Source organism: Vombatus ursinus, unplaced genomic scaffold (genome assembly GCF_900497805.2).
Source record: "Vombatus ursinus unplaced genomic scaffold, bare-nosed wombat genome assembly UNPS02012622.1, whole genome shotgun sequence".
NCBI classification, from domain to species: Eukaryota; Metazoa; Chordata; class Mammalia; order Diprotodontia; family Vombatidae; genus Vombatus; species Vombatus ursinus.
In genome coordinates, this window is record NW_020952400.1 from 530,737 (window position 1) to 552,203 (window position 21,467).

The window sequence follows — 21,467 nt, forward strand, 5'->3', positions numbered from 1 at the left end:
ACGAGCGTGCGCAGCCCCGGCGGCGGGAGCGAGCGCCGGGCCAGGCCCCCGCGGGGGAGGGTCGGAGGCCCGCGACCGTCGGACCGGCAGCCGGGGGCGGGATGGCCCCTCCTCCCCCGCTGGGATTCAGCTCCTCGCCCCTCGCCCCGAGTTCTTGCCCAGCCCGCCGGAGGAGTCTTCAGCCCCGGACGAGGGAGGGCAGGCCTGGGGTGACCCTCGGGCCGCAGGCTCAGGCCAGGCCAGGCTTGGCTTCCTGCTCTAGGCAGGGCAGGGCTGGGAAGAGGGTCTGCGAGGGGGAGAGGAGGAGCCCATGAAATTGACAGACCTGGAAACTGACCAGACGTGGGGGGACGGGAGGAGGGAGGGGACGGGAGGAGGGAGGAGCCGTGGCTGACGAGGCTGAGAGCCTGGAAGGGGAGGGTGCCCTGGACAGTCGGGAGGGGTTCGGGGGAGGGGGAACGATCCTGGCCTCTGGTCTTGGCATGTTGAGTTTTAGATGTCTACTTGACGTCCAGTTGGAGATGAGAGACTGGAGGTCAGCAGAAAAGTTGGAGCAGAACAGGGATATCTGAGAATCGTCAGCACAGAGATGGGAGCTGATGAGATGCCCTGGGGAAGCGGTCTTGAGGGTGGGGAGGAGAGAGCCCAGGACAGTGTACTGGAGGACACCTGTGGTTAGGCAGCTTGACCGATCCAGCAAAGAAGACAGAGAAGGAAAGAGGGAGGAGGAGAATCATGGGGGGGTGTGTGGGGTGTTCTGAGCACCCAGAGGGAAGAGAGGACCCAGGAGAAAAGCATGATTGAGAGTATCAGAGGCTGCAGAGGGGTCAAGGAGAATGAGGATTGACAAAAGGGTGTTGGATTGGGCAGTTATCATCGTTGGTCACTTTTGGTGGAAGCCGGATTGTAAGGGGTTAAGACGAGAGTAAGCGGAGAGAGAGTGGAACCTTCTCCAGGTTTGCCAGAAAAGGGACAATGGTTGGGATGGAAGGATCCAGGGAGGGTGTTTTCAGGATAGGGGAGACAGGACATGTCTGTGGGCAGCAGGAGAGAGTGGGGATGATGGATGGCAGTGAGGGGGGCCAAGATCTGCTGGAGGAGCTGGGATGGAATGATGCCACGTGTACCTGTGCCTGCCTAGCACATAGTAGGCACTTAATGCTTTCCTGTTCACTGACTAGTAGTAGTAGTGGTGGAGAGACTAAGCCTTTGTAACCGGAGGGGAAGTGGGCCCAGGGGGTGGGCAGGGTTGGGTCTGGAAGGACAGTGGTCTTTTGACACACTCTTGGTCCCATTCTAGGAGTCAGATCAGAAGTGATTGGATTATGTCCCTCCCTCTAGAGTTCGTTGTATCTCTTCTGGAGGCAAATGACTTTATGTGGTTAGACTCCTAGAGCAGCCCATGAGGTTGTCTTACAAGATGTTTTGATAATAGCATTTCAGCAGAATTGGTTTCCTTTATAACTCTATACATTTTATCTTGTGCATTTTCTGAAAAGGGGTCCACAGGCTTTTCTGGACTGACTGACAGAGAAAAGTTAAGATCCCCCGTCCTAGAGAGATGCTTCGGGCGCCGACCACGGTAAGGAAGGACGAGGAAGGACCCTGTGCTCAGAACGCTCTTCAATAAATCTCCTTGGCATGTGCCATTGTTGTGGATTTTTTCCTTTCTTCCTGTTTATCAGCACAAGGTCACAGACAGGCCAATAGACCAGAAGATAACACGGCTTGGGGAGCATCCCCAGCACGTGCTGGGGCCTCCTTCGGGGGAGGCCATTTTACATTGTCAGCTTGAGAACTTGCACCGGGTCAGTCCCTTCACAGCACAGACCCTGACGTGGGATCCCGGGCGGTGGGGGAGTGGAGGCAGGAGCTCCTCCCCTAAGCCTCAGGCTCCACACCTTTGCCCCAGGCTGCCCAGCTTCTTCTGGCTGGCCTCTGGGGAGATGAGTGCTGCCTTCTCCTGCCCGGGGCCCCCTTGGCCGCAGCGTTTCTTTCTTCTCAGTTTTAAGAACTGTCAGAGCAGCCGGCCCAGGGCGTCCCGCCACCATAGAGATGAGACGCGCCGGGCCTAGAGCGTCTCCAGGGCGGTGGGGGGGGGGGGGAGAGACGCCGGCGCGCACGCACGGCCCGCACGTCGCAGGCGGCGCGCGCGCACATTTTCTTCGCCCTGTTTGTTGCGGGCGCAATCCCGCCCCTGCCGCTGACGCAGGCGCAGGCGCAGGCGCGCCCGCAGAGGCGCAACACGCCGCTACGCACGCACGCACGCACGCACGCACGCACGCACGCCCCCAGGCCCCCGTCCCGTCCCGTCCTGTCCCGCGAGCGTCGGGAGCGCGCGCGCCAGAGAAAGGGGAGCGATGGCGGCTCCGCTGGGCCGCTCCCGAGGCCGCTGACGAGGCGACGCCGCCGGGGCCGGGGCCGGGCCGGGCCGGGGCCTGCGCTGCTGCCCAGCGCCCTCAGGCCCGAGCAGCGAGGCGAGCCGGGCCGGGGCGGCCATGGTGAACACCCGGAAGAGCGCTCTGCGCCTCCTGGGCGGGAAGGCGGCCGGGCCCGGGACCGGAGGGGCCGGCGGGGGGGCCGGCGGGGCAGCCGGGCCCGGAGGCGGGCACTTCATCTCGTCCCGCACGCGCTCCTCCAAGAGCCGCGCGGCCGGGGCCAAGGCGGGCCCGGGGACAGCGGCGGGAGCAGGAGGCGGGGACCTGGACGACAGCCGGGTAAGAGCCCGGAGCCGGCCGGCCGGCCTGCACTCACGGAGCGCCTGCTGTTTGCCCGGTGCCTCGCGCTCCCGGGGCTCCCGGGGCTCCCGGGGCTCTCGGGGCTCCCGGGGCGGGGGGGAACGGGAGCTCCCCCGGGCGAGGGCGCCGCCTCCTTCCCTCTGCCCCGGCTGTGGAGTCAGGGAGACCCCTTTGTAGCCGGGTGCCCCGGGCACAGCCTTCCTCAACCTCCCCCAGGCGCAGGATCCCGCCCCCTCCCCCTCCCCCACCCGTGGCTCCAGGCGGAGGGCTCTGCCAGCCTTCCGCTGCTGCCCATTGTCCAGGCGAGAACACTGAGGCCTCGAGGTCCGCGCCTGTCACCGCTTGCCAGCCCACGGTAGGCGCTGCTTCCGGCACAGACCCGGCGTCGGGTCTTTTGTTTTAGTTCCGTGCAGCCCCGGCGCGGAGGTGGAGGAGAGGGGGCAGCTCGGACCAGGGGAGCCGGGGCCGGGGGGCCAGGCAGACCCCCGATGGAGGAAGAGTGGGAGGAGGGAGGAGGAGGAGGCGCACCTTCTCTGTCCCGGCCACGCTTGCTCCCTGTAGTTACACAGCGCTGGCTTTCCGTAAGAAAAAAAGAAAAACGTTCCGAGTCAGTTGTGGTGGGTGATATGTAGCCCCAGTGACATCTGGCACTTCTATAGAGAAAGCATTTGCAGTGATCTCATTGGATCCTCACAACCACAGTGGAAAGGAGGTGCTTGTTACAGTTGAGGAAACTGAGGCGAGCAGCTGAAGTGCTTTCCCTAGGGTCCTGCAGCTACGGAAGCGTCTGAGGCAGTATTCGAACTCAGAGCTTTGGGTCCGTGTGCCCTGTGCTGCCCTCTAGCCGCCAGCAGGGCCCAACTTTCCCAGAGGGTCGTTCCTTCCCTCTGGGGTAAGTCTTACCAAGGGGCGCCCTCTTCGCTTCCAGGGATTTTCTTTCCCCAGAAGGAGCCTTTTGAAATAGAGAGAAAGGGTTCAGCCAGCCCCGAGGAGGTGACCAGGCCTGGCCGAGCTTGGCGGTTTCCTCCTGGGGAGGGCCGCGGGTGGCTGCCTGGCCGGGGTGTTTGGTGCGCTGCAATAGTGAGTTTGATCTGATTCCAGAGTCGGAAAGGGGGCCGTGCCGGCGGCAGCCGGTGGGGCAGAGTCAGGGCCTGACTGGGGCAGGCCAGGGGTTCCTGGCATTTGCCCAGGGTGTGGGGGCAGTTTCTCTTCTTAGCAGTGACTCAGGGGCTTCCAGGCAGTTGTTTCTAGTTCGCCATCCCTTATCTTGAAGTCTTCAGTTTTCCCTGTCGCCTCTGCTTCCTGATGTGTCTCAATCCCCTACCACTCTCAGCGAAGGACTAAGGACGAGTCAGAGAGGGGCGAACCCTGGCCTCTAACCCGAATCTGTGGGCCATTGCAGGCGCCGCCTCTTGAAGGAGGAGGGAGGTCGCCACGTTCTCCAGTTGCTTTGTAATTATTGTTTTCCGTGCCTTCTTCAGGAGACCTTGCCTGCTGGTGCCCTCTAAAGGCACCTCAGGTTGGCTCTCATTTATCTCCTCTCTTCTGATGTATGCATCTGTCTCCCTCCTTAGAAAGTCAGGCCCGTTTTTATTATTTCCTCTCCTTTTCCCTTGAGTCCCTCTCCCCCTTCTCCTCCACTGGGCTGACCTTGCCAAGTCTCAGCCTCGGGTCACTCCCACCAGCCTCGGCCTTTGGTCCTACTCAGACACTGCTGAACAAAAATGGAGAAGACCACGAAACTGTGTTGACTGAGTCCATGAAGAGTTGCTGCTCCGTAATCTCCACTGGACCCTCCCTGCCACCAGGCAGTGTGGTTGCACCTTCCTCATGGATTCATGATCCCACTCACCAGTGCGACTCTCCCAGATTTTTTCGACCCTCCTCTCACCTCTTCTAGCTCCTTCTATTATTTCTTCCTTCGCCCCATTTCATGTGAAGAGGTGGCCCCTCTCCTGACCAAGGCTAATCCCTGTGCTTGCTCTCGTGATCCCATTCCATCCCCTCTTTCATCCCCATGCTCACTTATCTTCAGTCTCTCCTTGGCTGTTGGCTGCTTCTCTTCAGCCTGCACACAAGCCCAGGTCTTCCCTATCCTCAAAAAACCCCTTAATCCTGCCATTCTCACTAGCTGTGGTCTTCCGTCTCTTCTTCCTTTCTTGGCCAGACTCCTTGAGAAGACCGACTTCTACTTCCTTTCTTCTCACTGCCTTCTAAAACCTCTGTGCTCTGGCTTCCGACTCCATCTTTCCACCAAAACTGCTCTTTGCAAAGTGACACGGGATCTCTTAGTGGCCTTTCTCAGCCCTCATGCTCCTTGATCTCTCTGCAGCTGTGGACACTGGTGGTTGGTTGCTTTCCCTTCCTGGATACCCTCTCCTGGTTCTCCTTCTCCCTCTCTGATCTCTCCTTCTGTCTTCTTGGCTGGATCCTCATCAGGCCAGTGCTCTCACTTGGGCCTTCTTCTCTACTCTATGCTGTTTCACTTAGAGATTTCGTCAGCTTCCATGGATACAGTTATCATTTCATCTCATGCAAAAGACTTTCAGATCTATTCGTCCATCCCTAACCTCCCTCCTAATCTCCAGTCTTACATCTCCAACTGATTTTCAGATGTTGAAAACTTACTGTTGAGTAGATGTACGAAACTCAGCATGTCCCAAACGGAACTCATTATCTTTTCGCCAAACCCTCCTTTTCTGAACTTCCTGATTGCTGAGAGCAAAAGCAGGCTTGTAGCCTAGGTGGCATCTTCATCTCACTCTCTCCTGCCAAGATCTGCCCGATTCACCTCTGTGGCATCTCCAGTGTACCCTCTCTTTTCTGACCCGGCCCCCACCTGGTGCAGGCCCTCATCACCTCAGGCCTGGATTGTGGCCATAGCTACTGGGGAGGGGGGATCTGTCTGCCTCAAGGGTCTCACTACTGCAGTCCTTCCTCCACTCAGCTGTCAGCCTGAGGTTTTTGAGTCATCGGTGTCCTTCTTACTTTCAGATCCCATGATAAAGGTGGGCCCCCAGGAGGTTTCCCTTCTGAATACTTTTCTAGGCCAGCTGTCTTCTTCAGATTTAATAATAATGCCAACTAACATTTGCATAGTGCGTGCTATGTGTCAGGCACCGTGCTAAGTGCTTTACGGTGATCATTTGATCCTCACAACAACCCTGGGAGATCCATGCTGTTATTATCTCCACTTTACAGTTGAGGAAACTGAAGCAAACAGAAGTTGTGACTGACCCAAAGTCACTCAGCTAGGAAAATGTCTGCTTCCTCATGGAAGATGCTGGGCCCTGTGCAGGATCTTAGAGTTCTGATGTGGTGACTCAGTGGTCTATTGTGGTAAATTGAGTTTGTCAAAAGAAAAAAAAAACCTCTTTACAGTTAATTTCCATTTTTATCTCTTTTGCCTCTTTGTAGTTTCATCTTTAAATACCCGTGGGATAATTTTGCTTAGCTTCTTGTCAGTTCGTTTTTTCCTGCAGTGTTCCTCGCTTTTATGAGATAGTGCTGTTGACGATCTTACGTTACCAAGTTCCTCTTAGACTTGACTGAGGAACTTATGTTTTTGAAACAGGTGCTGGCTGCCCTTGGCCACAAGAGAAGCATTTGCTGGTTGAGGCAGCTTTCCAGGCTCTTTGTTCCTTCCTGGTGCTGGTTGGGGCCAAAACAGTTAAAATTCCTTGGGGAGTGATCTCCTTCTGGGTCAGTGTCTGCCCTTTTCTCAGTTTACCTTCTTTTCCCCATCAACAGCTCATTCACCTGGATTTGGTTGGAGTTTTGTCAGTCATGGGCCACATCCTATTTTCATTCTTTCTTTGAGTTTTATACTGATTTTGCTCTTTGCTCGCACAAGTCTGTTGTCTCACCAGAATCAGCTACGTTCTCAGTGATGTACTTAGATGCTCCAGATGAACTCTTTCCGCACAGAAAAGATCAAGATCCTTCTTGATCCAAATAGGCCGCAGGAAGGTTTTGGCCTCATTCCTTCCTCCACGTCTACACTGGCGCATTTTTGCCCACTTCTGCATTGAAATCATTCTGCTTTGAAGTCTTGGTGGTTTGATTTGGAGAATCTTCTCTGGCTCTTTGTCGATGGTTTCTCCCTCGTGTTGGTGTGTTGCATTATGAATTAGTCTTTTGCAGGTGCTTACCATGGTCACTCCAATATGAGGGGACTGAGCATCCCATGCAGTGACGTATCTTGTTGCCTTGCGATACACGAGACAAAGCTCATTTATTTGCCTTTCGAGAACCTCAGAACTGTCTTCCTTTGGTTTTACGTCTAGTGTGAATGTTGGCACTGAGATACTTTTGTTCTTGCAGCTAATATGCCTGGCCACTTGTCAGTCACTGGTGAGCACATACATTTAGAGGATCCTGTAGCGTTTGGAGGTGTCCTGATGCTTCAGTCCCCTCTTTGGGAGAGCCTTTCCTGATCCCTCCCCCAGCTGGAAGTCCTTTGCCCCTTCTCTTACTCTTGGTGAGCTCTTGGTCTGGATTCTGCCCTTGTCCCCACTCCTCTTTGCTGCCCAATGGGAAGCTTGTTGTGGACAGGAACTGACCCTCCGGGTCTTTGTAGCTCATGTGCCCTGATACCCGTCCAGCCTGAAGATCTGTGGATGGGGGGGAGGAGTGGGGCCATATAGTCGCTGTGAGGGGTCATCCTTGGCTCTGCCTCCCTCCCTCTGCTTCTCTGAGGTCATCCGTGTCTTCACATCAGATGGCACTGTAATAATCTCATGCATTTTCTTTGGCCATCTCTCAGTCTGCGGGCACCAGCTTTGTTGGGGGTTCAGAAAGTCCTCTCCTCTCTCTTTGTTCTCTGTGGGTCAGAGGTGTGCAGAGGGTCAATAACTCTTTGGGCCTAGTTCCTAGCTGCTTTCCAGAATGGCTGGATCAACCTTGCAAATTTTGCTTTTCAATCGCCACTGCTCCCCCCAGAAAAAAGGAAAAAGAAGAGCCATTGTACACAGAATGTATGGTCAGGGAAAGTAGCTGTGCATGTTGATGGCTGGACTGTTTTTGCTCCATCAAAGGTTCGTTAATACACCTGTCTTCCTGCATCCTCTCCACATTTTTTTTCTCCCCTCTTTTTTTTTTTAAACTTTGTGGTTCCACTTCCCACGTCTCTGATCGACAAAGTTGCTTTAATTTAATTTAACAGAGTTGCTTTAATTTGCATTTCTCTAATTACTAGTGATTTGGTTGGTAACTGTTGGTAACTTGGATTTCTTGAGAACAGTGTGTTCAAATTCTTTGACCATTTATCAATTGGTGAAAGACTTATAAATTTGAATCATTTATTTCATTATTTTGGAAATGAGACTGTTATCAGAGAAACTTACTTTAAAGATTCTTTTCTCCAGTTAATCTTCTAATTTTGTCTGCAGTAGTTTTGTTTGTGCAGAAGCTTTTAATTTTATGTGCTCAACATTGTCTATTTTATCTCCTGTGATCTTCTCCATCCCTTGTCTGGCCCTGAACTACTCTTATCTCCGTAGAGCAGAAAGGGAATTCCTTCCTCGCTCCCCTAATTTCTTTATAATGTCACCCTTTCTGTCTAAATCACATATCTGTTTGGAGTTTCCCATAGTGCTCTTGGCTCCACAAGTCTCTGCCAGACCGCTTGCCAGTTTTCCCAGTATTTTTGGTCCTGTACTGATGGTTGCCCCAGTAGCACCCAGGAACTCTGGGGTTGTCCAGCACTGTGCTCCTGGGTTTGTTGCCTTCTCCGTCTTGGATCCTTTATCTGTGCCACTGATCAGCCCCTTTTTCTTAACCGGTACTAAGGAATTTCGAGGATTACGGCTGTGGAGGATGGTTGGAGATCAGGCACTGTTGGGCCTGCATGCTTCCCACCTGTTTTTCCCATTAAGCCCTGCACTTTGGGAAAATGACTTTAGAGCAGGGCAGGAAGACCAACCAGCAGGTTATTGCCATACTGTAGGGCCACTAAGTGGTGCCATAGTGTATGTGTCTGGAGTCAGGAGGACCTGAGTTCAAATTCAGCCTCAGATATCCTGGGCAAGTCCCTCAAACCTGTTTGCCTTAGTTTCCTCCTCTGTAAAATGAGCTAGAGAAGGAAATGGCAAGCCACTGCAGCATCTTTGCCAAGAAAACCCCAAGTGGGATCACCAAGAGTTGGGCACGACTCAAATGACTGAACAGCACCAAAGGTGACAGATGATGGGGGCCTGGGCTTGAGGGATTGCAGTCTGAGTGGAGATGTCTCAGTTATGTGAGGCACGTGGAGGAGGGGAGTTGGGGACAGCACCGAGGTTGGGAGCTCAGGCTGCTGGGAGGCAGAGGGCTCTCAACAGTGAGAGCAAAGTTGGGAAGAGGGGAGGGTTTGAGGAGGAGGGAAGAATGCTAGGGAGTTCTGTTTTGGCTAAGTGCCGAAAAGGCTGTTGGTGATTGCTGGTGACTTTGGAGAGAGCAGGTCCAGTTGACTCGAGACCGGAAGTCAGATTGTGGAGATTTGAGAAGGAGCCTCGGTTAGTTTATCTAAGAGGAGGAGAGACGCAGGATGCCAGTGGGTGTGCTTGGATCCAAGGGGGCAGTTGTTATTTGCAGTTCCACATTCCCCCCCCCCCGGGAGCCTGTTACAAATATGTATAATCATGCAAAAGAAATGTCTGAATTAGCCATATGGAAAAAAATTCAAATAAAATATAAAAAAAAAAAGAACTGCTTTGTTGTGCCTTCTGAGTCCTTAGGCTCTCCATGTGGAGGCGGGCAGCGTGGCTCCTCAGGAGTCCCTGGACTTGTGATTGGCCATGGTGTTGATCTTCACAGTTGATTGGTAACAGTCATGTGGCTGTTGCATAGATTGTTCTCCTGATTTTGCCCCCTCGGCATTACTTTCGTTCCCAGGTTTCTTTAAAACCATCCCCTTCATAATTTCTTCCCACAACTTTAGCTTTCCCCAGTTAAGGGGTATCCCCTGAGTTTTTGAGTCTCTGCCATCATAAAAAGAGTGTCTATAAATGTTTGTGTACATAGGAGTTCTTTTTCTCTTTATTCTTTGGGGTATAGACCAGGAGGGATATCGCTAGATCGAAGAGCTTTCTGGGCACATGGCTGGACCGTTGCTCTGCCTCAGTGCCTTAGGGGGTCTCTTTTCTCACATCCCCGAGTGAGGGTAGGGAGAGACACGGGTGTGTTGGACAGGCATCTGGGAAGGAGCCAGAGGCGGAATGAGAATGACAGAGTACAGTTTTGGACTTGTGGATGCCTTCTCCTTCATTAAGTTCCCATCCTGGTGAAATTTTGAGGACTTTGCCGCCATGCCCTGCCCCTGTGGGTATCTTCTGCCCTCCCCTTTCAGATGTAACCTACTGTGGGGACTGCCTTTCTGTGTTGGTGTCCCCAGCACTTAGCCCAGTGAGTGTCCTTCAGCAGATGCTTAATAAATGCTTGTTGTGGTTGATTTTGCTGGAGAGGCTGGAGGGGGTATATAGAAGTGTTTCCTTGGTGAAGAGAAAGCCTGCCCTTGTTGGTGGGCAGGGATGATCGTGGAGCTGGGGGCGGGGGGGGGAGAGCAGTCTGAGCCATGGGAGAGGAGGAGGGCAAAGCAAGCTCTCTCAGGGAATGGCCTCCATGTTTTAAGGGAAGTCAGAGAGAGGTCCTTGGATGAGAGGGCAGGGAAAAGAGTGGACGAATAAATATCTATTGAGTTGAATATGTTGAATTTAATGTTAGACAATATTTTTGAGCATAAATCAGTCAGTCGTTAAATATGTCCTACTGTGTGCCGGGCACTGTGCTAAGGACTGGGAGTGCAAAGAAAGACCCTTCCCTCATGGAGCTCCCAGTCTAATGGGGAGGGGGTCATCATTCAGACAACTCTGTACAAACACACTGTCTACAGAATAAATTGGATATAATCAGCGGGGGAAGGCACTGGCATAAGGGGAATCAGGAAAGCCTTTTGATAAAAGATGGGTTTTTAGCTGGAACTCAAAAGAAGCCAGGAGGCAGAGGGCATTCCAGGCATGGGGGACAGCCCAGAGGCTGGAGATGGAGGGCCATATGGGAGGTCAGCGTCACTGTATTCAGCAGTACTTGGGGGAATGTAAGGTGTAAGCAGACCTGAAAGGTGGGGAGGAGGCAGGTTAGGGAAGGCTTTGAATGCCGTACAGAGGATTTGATATCTGACTCTGGAGGTAGCCTTGAGGCAGAGGAGTTTATTAAGTAAGGGGGTGGTGACATGGTCAGATCTGAACTTTAAGAAGAAATGGGGAAAGACCAACACCCTGCCCACACCCACCCCCCTCCGCCACCATGGCCTGCACCATGATGGTGGCAGTGTCCAAGTTGAGAAGGTGAGATTGACAGGCTTTGGCAGCAGACTGGTTATGGGGGGGTAGGTGACGGGGAGGATGGTGGTGCCTGTGAGGAAGAAGGGAAGGAGAATAATCCATTTTGGACACGTTAAGTTTACTATGTCCTTTGGACATCCCGTTTGAGATATCTGAAAAGCAGTTGAAAATCCTAGCTTGAAAGTCAGGAGAGAAATTAGGACTGGACAAGAAAAATTTGAGAATCATTTGCAGAGAGACAATAATTGAATCTATGGAAGCTGATGCAAGGTGCCAAGTGAAGTAGTCTAGAGCAGGGCTTCTAAACTTTTTTTTTTTTTTTGAGGCAATGTGGGGTTAAGAGACTTGCCCAGAGTCACGTAGCTAGCAAGTGTTATGTGTCTGAGGCAGGATTTGAACTCAGGTCCTCCTCACTCCGGGGCTGGTGCTGTATCCACTGTGCCACCTAGCTGCCCCCTGAACTTCTTAAACTGTGGGTCACGACCCCATGGGGGTCTGTAGGGAGAAGAGAAGAGGACCCAGGACAGAGTCCTGAGGGGGATGGACCTGGAGGAGGATCTGGCAAAGGAGACAGAGAAGGAGTTGTCAGAGAGGGAGGAGGAGAACCAGGGGAGAGGGAAATCTGGAGAGAAGAGAGTAGCTGGGAGAAGAGGGGGATTGACAGGGTCAGAAACTACACTGAGGTCAGGAAGGATGAGTATTGAGAAAAGGCCATTGGGTTTGGCACCTAAGAAATCACTGGCAGCCTTGGAAAGAACTGTTTTTGTTGAAAGATGTGGTTTTGAGCCAGACTGCTGAGAGTGTGGAAGGGAGTGAGGGGACGTGGAGGCACCAATTGCAGGCAGCCTTTTCAAGGAGAGGGAGAAGGTGCTTCGACCGTGGCTCGTGAGGGTGATTGGACCAAGGGAGGGCTTTTTGAGGAGGGAGAAGACACGAACATGTTGGTAGGAGACAGGGAGAGATTGAAGCTGTCTTCAAGAGAGTGGGAATGATTGGAGGAAGAGGGATGGAATGAGATCCTTTGTGCCCAGAAAGGGCTTTGCCTGGAGGAGGAGAAGGGGCACCTGAATGATAGGAGGTGAGGAGGAGGGAGAAGAGGGAAATCTGTGTGAAAGGCCTCGCTGTGCTGGAGCCCACAGCCCAGGTGGGCCTGTTCCATTTCATTCGAGGTGTGTGTGTATTGCTTGTGAGCTGTGATGGGGACATTAGTAGCCAGGAAGTTAACCAACTGGAGAAGGTCCTGGGATCGACTGCTTCCTTGGCTTGGGTGGGTCTGTGGCTGAAGTTTGGCCAACTCACAATTAGAGAGCTCGAAATAACTGGAAAAATCTCATTTGATCTTCATGACAATCTTGGGAGGTAAATGATATTATCCATATGTTAAAATAGAGGAAACTGAGACAGACGATGGGAAAGTGACTTACCCAGGGTCACACCGCCAGCAGTATCTGAGGCCAGATTTAAACTCTGACCTTCCTGTTGCCACTGAGATCAAATACAATTCATAACCTGGCCCTCTACCACCTTTCCAGTCTCCTTACACATGGTCTCCCGGCTGTCCCACGAGCGAGACCCTCCGTCTCTGCTGCTCTGGGCATTCTCTCTGCCTTTGCCCATGGCTGGAATGCTCTTCTCCTCTGCTGCAATTGCTGACCTCCCTGGCTTCCTGTGAGTCCCCACTAAAATGCCCCCTTCTACAGGAAGCTCTCCCTAAGCCCTCTTCAGGCCAGGGCCTTCCCCCTTGAGTTATCCCTGTTTAGGCACAGGGCTTGTTTGTATAGCTTTGTTTGCGTGGGTCTCCTCCATTAGATTGTGAGCTCCTTAGGGCGGGGACTGTCTGATGCCTGCTTTTGTTTCCCCAACGCTTAGCATGGTGCCTGGCACACAGTAGGCGCTTGATAAACGCTTGTTGATTAGTTGGCCCTCCGTCTAGTGTGCTTCCACTGCTCTCCCTCCTTTCCACGTATCAGAGGAATGGAAGATCCTTCTAAAGCTGGCCAATGATGGTGGTTTTAGCTTATCCAGGTCCCTTCATAAAAGGATTTGTTCTGTAAACCTTGGCCTTACTCAGGGACCTAGAAGGCCACTTGTGGCCTCGAGGCAGCACACATATTCTGTTGTATCTCACCTTTTTTGGTGCTACGATCAGTCCTTTTCTGTGCTAAAGTGCATAGCCCTAAACTTTTGAATTTGTCTTTTCCTTTTTCAAAAGCAGGTTGGAATGAAACCTGTGGACTGAACATTTTGGTTTGTTATGTTTTACTCTAGCAAAGAGTTAACTCCACTCGAAAAACTCCTAGGTGGGATTATCAGCTGTCCAGTAGGATTTCCCTTCCTTGTGGCTAAGAGGGCTGGTTGTTTGCCTCCTGCTTTGGGGCATTTCCCAAGACAGTGTGGTTGGTGGTGCTCTGTCTGCTGAGTCAGTGGCAGCCAAGGGCCTTCGATCGATTGTCCAGCCTAGCATGGGGCTCTCCCTCGTGTGGTAGGGTCAGGAGGGCGGTGAAGCGCGGTCCAGATTGGCCTACCTCATCCACCGTTAGAGTTGGCTGTGCTTGCAAACATACGTTGGACGATCGTCTTTGGCACGCTGTTCACCATAATCTTAGACAGAGCCTGTTCTTGTGCGCTTGATGTGAAAAATAAAAAAAAGGTTGTTCCAGAGGTTGAGAGTCCAAATGTTTCACAAGTTTGCTCTTTCTGTGGGACTTGGAGGTTCCAGCTGAGAGCTGGGAAGGAGCTCGTTCCTTCTTGACTTAGAGCCATTTACAAACGGGATCCATTGGTCAGGAACAGATGCTCTGGAACACGAAGAACCGTTTTATCAGAGAACTTGTTAAGCCCCCTTGATATCAGTCCGTAGGAACCTACCCCAGGTGGTGTCCTGGCCCTTTGACTGTGGCCTTCTCTGCCAGATGACCGCAGTCTGGATTTCACTTTGGCACCTTTAAAGTCCAGCTGGGCGAGCTCCTGGAGGCAGCCTGCTCTCCTGGTGTACATGACCCCTTAATTCTAGGTCCAGTCTGTTGTCCATCTGTTCTGCCTGTCCATAGATACGTCTCGATTACAGGCACTCTTGGATGGGCAGCCGTCCCACTGCACGCTGTAATCTGGGCAATAGAGGTGCTTCATCCATTTGGTCTTTCCTGTACGATGAGACCTACCTCCTGAGGGGCCCCAGCTTTCTCCCGGGGGCTCTGCCAGGTGCAATGTCATTTGCAGACTAGAATCACTTAGAGGAACTGCCCATCCTCAAGCCCTCTTCCACTTGGACTTGGAACTGAGTCTCCATCCCGGTGGGGAGTGTTCACCTTTGGCCATTGGATGTCTCCCCGGGCTTCCCTTTGCCTCCTAATTACGATCAAAGGGCCATGGAAAAGAGTTATTGCTGCAGGCACATCTGCCCAGGAATCGTGAATGATTCTGACGTATGGACAGGAGACACTTTTTTGGAAGAGGGCATTTGTTCTAACGGATCTCATGCTTTTTCGTAATCAACCAAAAGGAAAAGTAGTGGGATCTTGTATTGGCCACGCGTCTCAGTCAAATACCAGATGGTCAGGCTATGATCTAGTGTAGATTATCCCTTGGGAAAGCCCACTGGTTTGTTCCCTCCTGTGTGTGTGTGTGTATATGTGGTGTGTGTGTATGTGTATGTTTGTGTGTGTGGGTGTGGGTGTGGTGTATGTGTGTGTGTGGGTGTGGTGTATGTGTGTGTGTGTGTATATGTGTATGTTTGTGTGTGTATGTGTGTGTGGGTGTGTGTATGTGTGTGGGTGGTGTGTGTGTGTAGGTGTGGTGTATGTGTGTGTGGGTATGTATATGTGGTGTGTGTGTATGTGTATGTGTGTGTGTATGTTTGTGTGTGTGTGTGTGGGTATGGTGTATGTGTGTGTGTGGGTGTGTGTATGTGTGTGTGTGTATGTATGTGTGTGTGTGTTTCTCCAAGATTTCAGAGAGATGGGAAGGCAGGCATAGAAGCTGGCAGTCAGTTGCTCTCAGCCACTTTCTTGGGATGGTGTTTAATAGAGCTCAGCATTTCTTCTCTGTGTTTGGCGGTGTGGGATAGAGGGTCTGGATTGGAATCTTAGCTTTGCCACTTCTTTGTTGTGTGACCTTGAACGAGTTCCTTTGCCTCTCTGGGCTTCCTCGGTTTCCTCATGTGTACTGTGAGGAGCAGATCCCTTCCAGCACCACTCTGCAGTCCTAGGATCACATGGTCTTCCTTCAGCTTGCCTGTGACCCGATTCCTCAGTTCCCTGTTGTGCTGCCTCCAGGAGAAGTCTGAACGCTAATCTGGGAGGCCACCCACCCAGGGTGGTTTGGCTTAGGAGACAGAATACAGAAAGCACTTTGTAAACCTGAAAGCCTTACATGAGTAGCAGCTGTTGTGGTGGGTTAGAGGTGTCCAGAAGTGGGTTGACGAGTGGCTGCTCATGGGGAAGGCACTGAGTGGTGAGGTATTTCACACAGGTCAGGGACGGCGGGCCTGGTGGAGAGGAGACGAGCCCAGACTTCCTCAGTTTGAGGGGGACTGACCCCTTGTCTCAGGGTCCTCATGTCAGCTGTGGGGATTCTGTGATTTCGGGTCCTTCTGCTGTCCTGGACCTCACCCTTCTTCTTTGTGAAGCTGTGAGGTCGACCTCATGATCTCTAAAGACCTTTTCATTAATTCTTCTCATTAACATTCTCTAGGTCTTTTCTTGGCTCCTGGTGGGGCCTCAGGAAAGGAAAGTAGAGGAAGGAGGATCTCTTGAGTCTAGTCCTCTGGAGAGTTGGGAACAGTTCATTTGTCCAAGAAATGAACACATGGTCTGGGCTGCAGGACGGTCTTTGGTTATCGTGGTGTTTTGATTGAGCCGTGATCTTGCTGGTCCAGAGCCTTGTCCATGGCTCATCATGGACTTTTTGCAGAGGCTGGGCCTCCTCTGTTGAGGCCTTCTTGGTCATGTGAAACTTTTGTGTAGCACTGGGCTGGCCACACTCCTGGCCTGCCCCTTTTCTCCTGCATTATGTCCAGAAGGATGCTGGACCCTCCTTAGGCCCTCCTTGGCTCTTTCCATTACTCTAAGTCACCCACGACTTTGATTCCTTTGAGATCCTGGTCTTCTCTGATTCGGACTCATGCAGTATTAGTAGGAATAGCTTCAGATTGTTGGCAGCAAGACAGGATGACCTTCAGTGCATTGTGAGCCTGCTTCTTCCTGTCTATAAAATTGATGAGAATGGTGTGTTCCTGTGTGCGTTCTGGTGCAAGGCCGCTGCCTGGAGTGCTCTGTGTGGCACACTCTCGGCTCAGCCCCATCCTTGGAGTCTGCAGACCTCTCTGTCTGTCTCTCTTTACTGAGTTGGGCTGGACAAATGACTTATTGTGGTTTTTTCTGGATTTCCCCATCAAGGTGTAGTCTGGCGCATTTTCTAGATTTTTTTGTAGGAGTTTGTGCTTCTAATCACCCTGCAGTCTTGGCTCCACCTGAGGTGATGTATTAAAGAAAGAGTAGGATGGATTTCTCCCAACTGCTGCTCTGAACATGACAAGATGGCAGCCCTGGTGATGGTTCACCCATCTTAGGGTGAGGGTTGCCAACAGCATTCATTGGGGTATTGGCTGCCAACCAGGTGAAGGAAGTTCACTGTTTGTCCTTGCTATTGTGTGAGGCATTTAATAGGTCATAGTAACTCACCATCACTGTAGCCTCTGGTATTGAGATACCTATCTATCTATCTATCTCTCTGTCTATCTCTGTATATCTATATCTCAACACCAGAGGCTACAGTGATGAGTTATTTTGTGTGTGTGTGTGTGTGTGTGTGTGTGTGTGTGTGTGTGTGTGTGTGTATGTGTATATGATCGTGCACATTGATGAAAGAATCACAGGGCTGAATGAAATCAGAGAACATTGAAATCTTGAGTTAGAATTGCTTATATTTTCTTGACTCTTTTTTTTTTCCTGAAATTTTTAAAAAAACTTTTTTCTCCCAATTAACAAGCATTTCTTTCCTGCCTTCCCCTCCACCTCCCTTCCTTCCCACTGGAAAAGACAAAACCAAACTCTTGTAACAGATATGAAGAGTCATGCAAAACAAATTCCCCCATTGGCAGGTCCAGAAAGAGCCTTTTATTTTGTATCTTGAGTTCATTCCCTCCCAGTTAGGAGGCTTTTAGTCATTGGTCCCCTGGAATTGTGGGTGGTCATTGAATTGGTGAGAGTTCTTTTGTCTTTCAGAGTTGTCAAGAGTGGTTAATTGTGTTTACAGAGTTTCTGTGTGTATCTTGATAGATAACTCCCAGTGATTTTGTGCTCTCTATAGTTATTTTGAATGGGATTTCTCTTCCTGTATGTTCTTGCAGGGTTTTATGGGTAATATACAGAAATGCTGTTGATTTATGTGGCTTTATTTGATTCTTACAGTTGAACTGAAGTTATTAATTATTTCACCAGCTCTCTCGGGTTCTTGGTTCTATTTTTTGTTTCCTTTGTTTATACTTTTGATGTCTTTCTCGTTTTATTGCTAAAGCGAGTATTTCTAACACTGTGTTAAATAGTTGTGGTAATGATGGACAGCCTGGCTTTACCCCTGGTCTTATTGCAGAGGCCTCCATTGTATCCACATTACAGATTATGTTGGTTCTTGGTTTTAGATCTATACTACTTACCATGTTAAGGAAAGCTCCATTTATTCCTTTGCTTTCTAGCATTTTTAATAGAAGTAGATTTTGTCAACAGAAATGGATTTTGTCAAAAGGTTTTTCACTGTCTATGACTATTCTGTGATTTTTGTTGTTTCTGCTATTAATATGTTCTATTTTGTTTACATTTTTCTTAAGCTGAACTACCGTTTGAATGTCTCTTGACTACATAGTAGGCCCTCAATAAATACTGATTTTGAAAGAACTTGGGAATTTTGAGAGGTAGAAATGAGGAGGTTGGATGTTCCAAGGATAAGGACAGCCAGTGCAGAGATGAGAGGATGGAAGATGGCCCCTGTGCAGTAGTGTGCCAACACGCTGGCTGGGCCGTTGAATGTGGGAAGAGGAGCAGTGTTGCTGAGGCCCACAAGGTCACTTGGGGCCAGACTGGAATGAGCTTTCTGGACTGACCAAGCTGGGAGTCCCTGGGATTTTGAGTAGGGTCTGCATTGTGGGACAATCACTTTGGAATTTGAAGAGCCTAAAGGCAGGAAGACAAATGAGGAGGCTTTGCAGTAGGTGGTGAGGGCTGGAAAGAGTTGCTAGCTGTGTGTGGAGACATGGGATGGATGCTCCAGGTAGAAATGACAAAGTGTGGTCACCAACGAGGTGCCTGGAATTGGATAATGGATGGTGGGTAGAGAGGGACGTTCAGAGGATGGGTGAAAGAGAATGAGTCCTCTTTCAAGTGTGCTGAGCTTGAAGCCTCTGGGATGTCTCAGGCAGGTGGTCATGAGTGTGCGGAGCTTCAGAGGCTAATTGGACAAAAAGATCTGAGTGTTACCTGCATAGACGTGATAATTAGACCCATGACTGTGGGCGAGGCCACGGTGAGAGAGTTAGGAGAGAGTAGAGAGGAGAGAGGAGGGCCGAGACAGAGCTTTGAGGGGGTGTGAGATGACGGATGAGCCAGCCGAGGAGCCCAAGAAGGAGCAAGCCGTCAGACAGGTGGGACAGGAACCAAGGAAACATCTGGGAGAAAGGGGTTCAGCGCTGTCCGATGCATGAGAGAGGTTGAGAAGGTTGGGGTTGGGGACAAACTATTGTTACATTTGGTGATTAGAAAATCTTTAGTAACTTCCAGGGGAGAATTTCTAGTGTAGTCGTGTTGGGTTATGCATTGTAGAGGGTTGGGAAATGAGAGAGAGAGAGAGTGAGAGAGAGACAGGGGCAGAGGACAAGGAGGTAAAGGCAGAGTGTAGGCAGCCTTAGGTGCCATCAGGATAAGAGGGGACTCCAAGGGGTGGAGAGTGGGGGGGCCTTGGGACATGCGCGTGGACTACAGAGCAGAGACCAGGAGACAAGGACAGGCTGGAGATGAGAAAGAAGTGAGGCCACCAGGCTGGAGAAGACAGGAGGGCCCAGGTAGAGACTAAAGGAAGAGAAGGATGGTGGCCTGGGGCTTTGAGATGGAGGGATCAGGTGATTAGAGTTAGCATCTACTTTCCCAGTAAAGGAAGGTGGGGTAGGGTGGTAGTGGAGAGAAGGTTTGTAACAATCTCTATGGGAAATGAGATAGAGAATCAATTTAGGGAGGAGTCCAAGAAAATTGCCTTGCTATGGGCAGGGCCAGCTGTCTAGTGTGGGAAAACTGCCTCTTAAAATGTTAAAAACATAGAAAAGCCTGTTGGTGGAACCTACTGGATAAGCAAGTATCTACAACTGTCAGATACAGTGACAACTCGGTCCGGAAACCCAGTAATACATGGTCAACTGGGGAAGGCCGCCTTCTTTACGTGCTTAGCTGAAATGGCTTTGTAGCATTTGGGCACATAGTAGCAATAGACCAACATCTTTGCATTGCTTAAAAAAAGGTATCGATGCCTTTTGTTTTCATATTACAATTATTTCTGGCCATATCAGTTGATATGTTTTCCCATGGTTTTCAGCATTCTTCATTTTAGTAATAATATTCCAATAGATCTTTTATTCCACGTTTAATTTGAATTGTATCTCTAAGCATTTGGGCTTGAACAAGTCAACATCTTAATTTTTTTGGCCATAGGAATAATTAACAAACATATCTTGTTTTTATGCCATAGGTATGTAACTAAAACTGTTACTCTGAGAGCTGGGAGGGGCCATAAATCTCTCATTTTGCAGTGGAAGACAGAGGCCCAGAGAAAGTGGCCCCCCCTCCTGTGGTTGGTTTTTTTTTTGTTTTTTTTTTTGGCAAATGCTTTGAAACATTTTATTCTTTGTGGGGGCCTGGATCTGTGGGTGCTGCCAAAGACCCGTTCGTTGAGTAAGGTGGTCCCCAAGTCCTGCCTGATTTCTTGGCAAAGGAGATGGCAGGCGCCCCCTGCCCTCTGACCTGGTTCCTCTGTGCCTGGGCGTGACTTGACCGTCTCCACTTAGTCTGTCCTGATCCGCTTGGGCCCTTTGAGCTGCCGATGCTCCCCCTGGTTGTGCAAGGAGTAGGGAGCCTCTTTTTTGTGATTAGCCTGAGGCAGATAGGCTCTGTGAGCACCTTGTGTGCTGAGAGAGAATCTCCTGGATGTGGCTTCTGGTGTGGGCAGTCAGTCCCTGGACAAGCTGGCCAGGCTTGCCAGAGCAGGGCCTGCCTGCTAGGTGCCGGATGCTTTGCAAACATTAGCTCTGGAGCAGTGGGCTCCAACGTGGGGTCCCCAACATTCCCTCCCGAGTGAGCCTGAGCCAGATGAAAGTGACATTGGGAGGTGCTTTGCAAAATCCTAAAACTAGAGCAGAATGCAGGGTAGTGTTACTCCATGGGCCTGCAGGGAGGCGCTGGAGTCAGTGCCTGGATTTGAATCTTCTGATGATTGACCTGTCTGACCTGGGCAAGTCCCTGCGCTCTCTGGACTTCCTTCTTGCCGTGGGGTTGTTTCCCTTCCCAGGAGCCAGGGTCCTGCTTTCCCTGTGGTTCCCTCTGTGCTGCACATTTTTGTACATCGAGTCTCCTTCAGAATCGGACAGGTGTGTCTTTAAATGTTTTGTTAAGCGAGTCTGAAGATAGTAGATACTTGCTTTTTTTGAATGTATCCAATGGAACAGAAGACTGGCAAAGAGAGAGTAGACGGTATAGAGAAATGCCGTTTTGGCTGAACTTGGGAACTCCTTTGGCCAAGTCAGTACAACCAGTTCTCTGTGAGGGTGTTTGGAAATGGGAGAGAGCCTGTTCCCAACTTCTGCATGAGGCCTTTCTCCTCCCCCCAATTCAAGGCTTCCTCCTTTGAGCTCCCCTTCCTTTCCCACTGGATATGTCTGTTTGTGCGCGTTTGACTGAGCGCTAGTACTTAGCACAGTGCCTGGCCTGTAGGAAGCATTCAGTAAATGTTTTTGGATTCATTGTAAGCACTTAATGAATGCTTGTCAGACTGATTGTTGGCCCCCCCCCCACACATTTTGTTTACTCAGGGTGGCTTTTTCTCCTCCAACAAACATTAGAGTTTTGCCTGTGGGTAAAATGTAGGGGAGTGGTGCTTTAGAATTGAACGATTTATAGCCCACTTGATTCAATCTGTCAAGTATTTATCAAGTTGCTTCTGTGTTGTGCCTGCCCCTGTTTGCAGGGCACTTCTGCCATTCTCCTGGGAGGACGCCAGAAGGACGTATGTAGACCAGCTTTGACAGAATAACTATAGAGGGAGTGCCAGGTGCTCAGTGGTTCAGGGAGGCTGTGAGGGGGGCATCAAGTCTAAGCCTTGAAGGGACTGAGGCAGAGGTGAGGATGAAGGAAGGGCCTTCCAGGCCTAGGGA

The 21,467-nt window shown here is 50.9% G+C and overlaps 1 protein-coding gene across 2 annotated transcripts in view; it reads left to right on the forward strand.

Moving 5' to 3' along the window:
• The first annotated feature begins 2,498 nt into the window (after positions 1-2,498).
• Positions 2,499-21,467, forward strand: part of ATAD2B (ATPase family AAA domain containing 2B) — a 99,224-nt gene continuing 80,255 nt past the window's right edge. For both annotated transcript variants that reach the window (XM_027858009.1, XM_027858010.1), the window contains exon 1: positions 2,499-2,717. In XM_027858009.1, coding sequence (XP_027713810.1) covers positions 2,499-2,717 — 219 coding nt within the window. The remainder of the gene's footprint in view (positions 2,718-21,467) is intronic.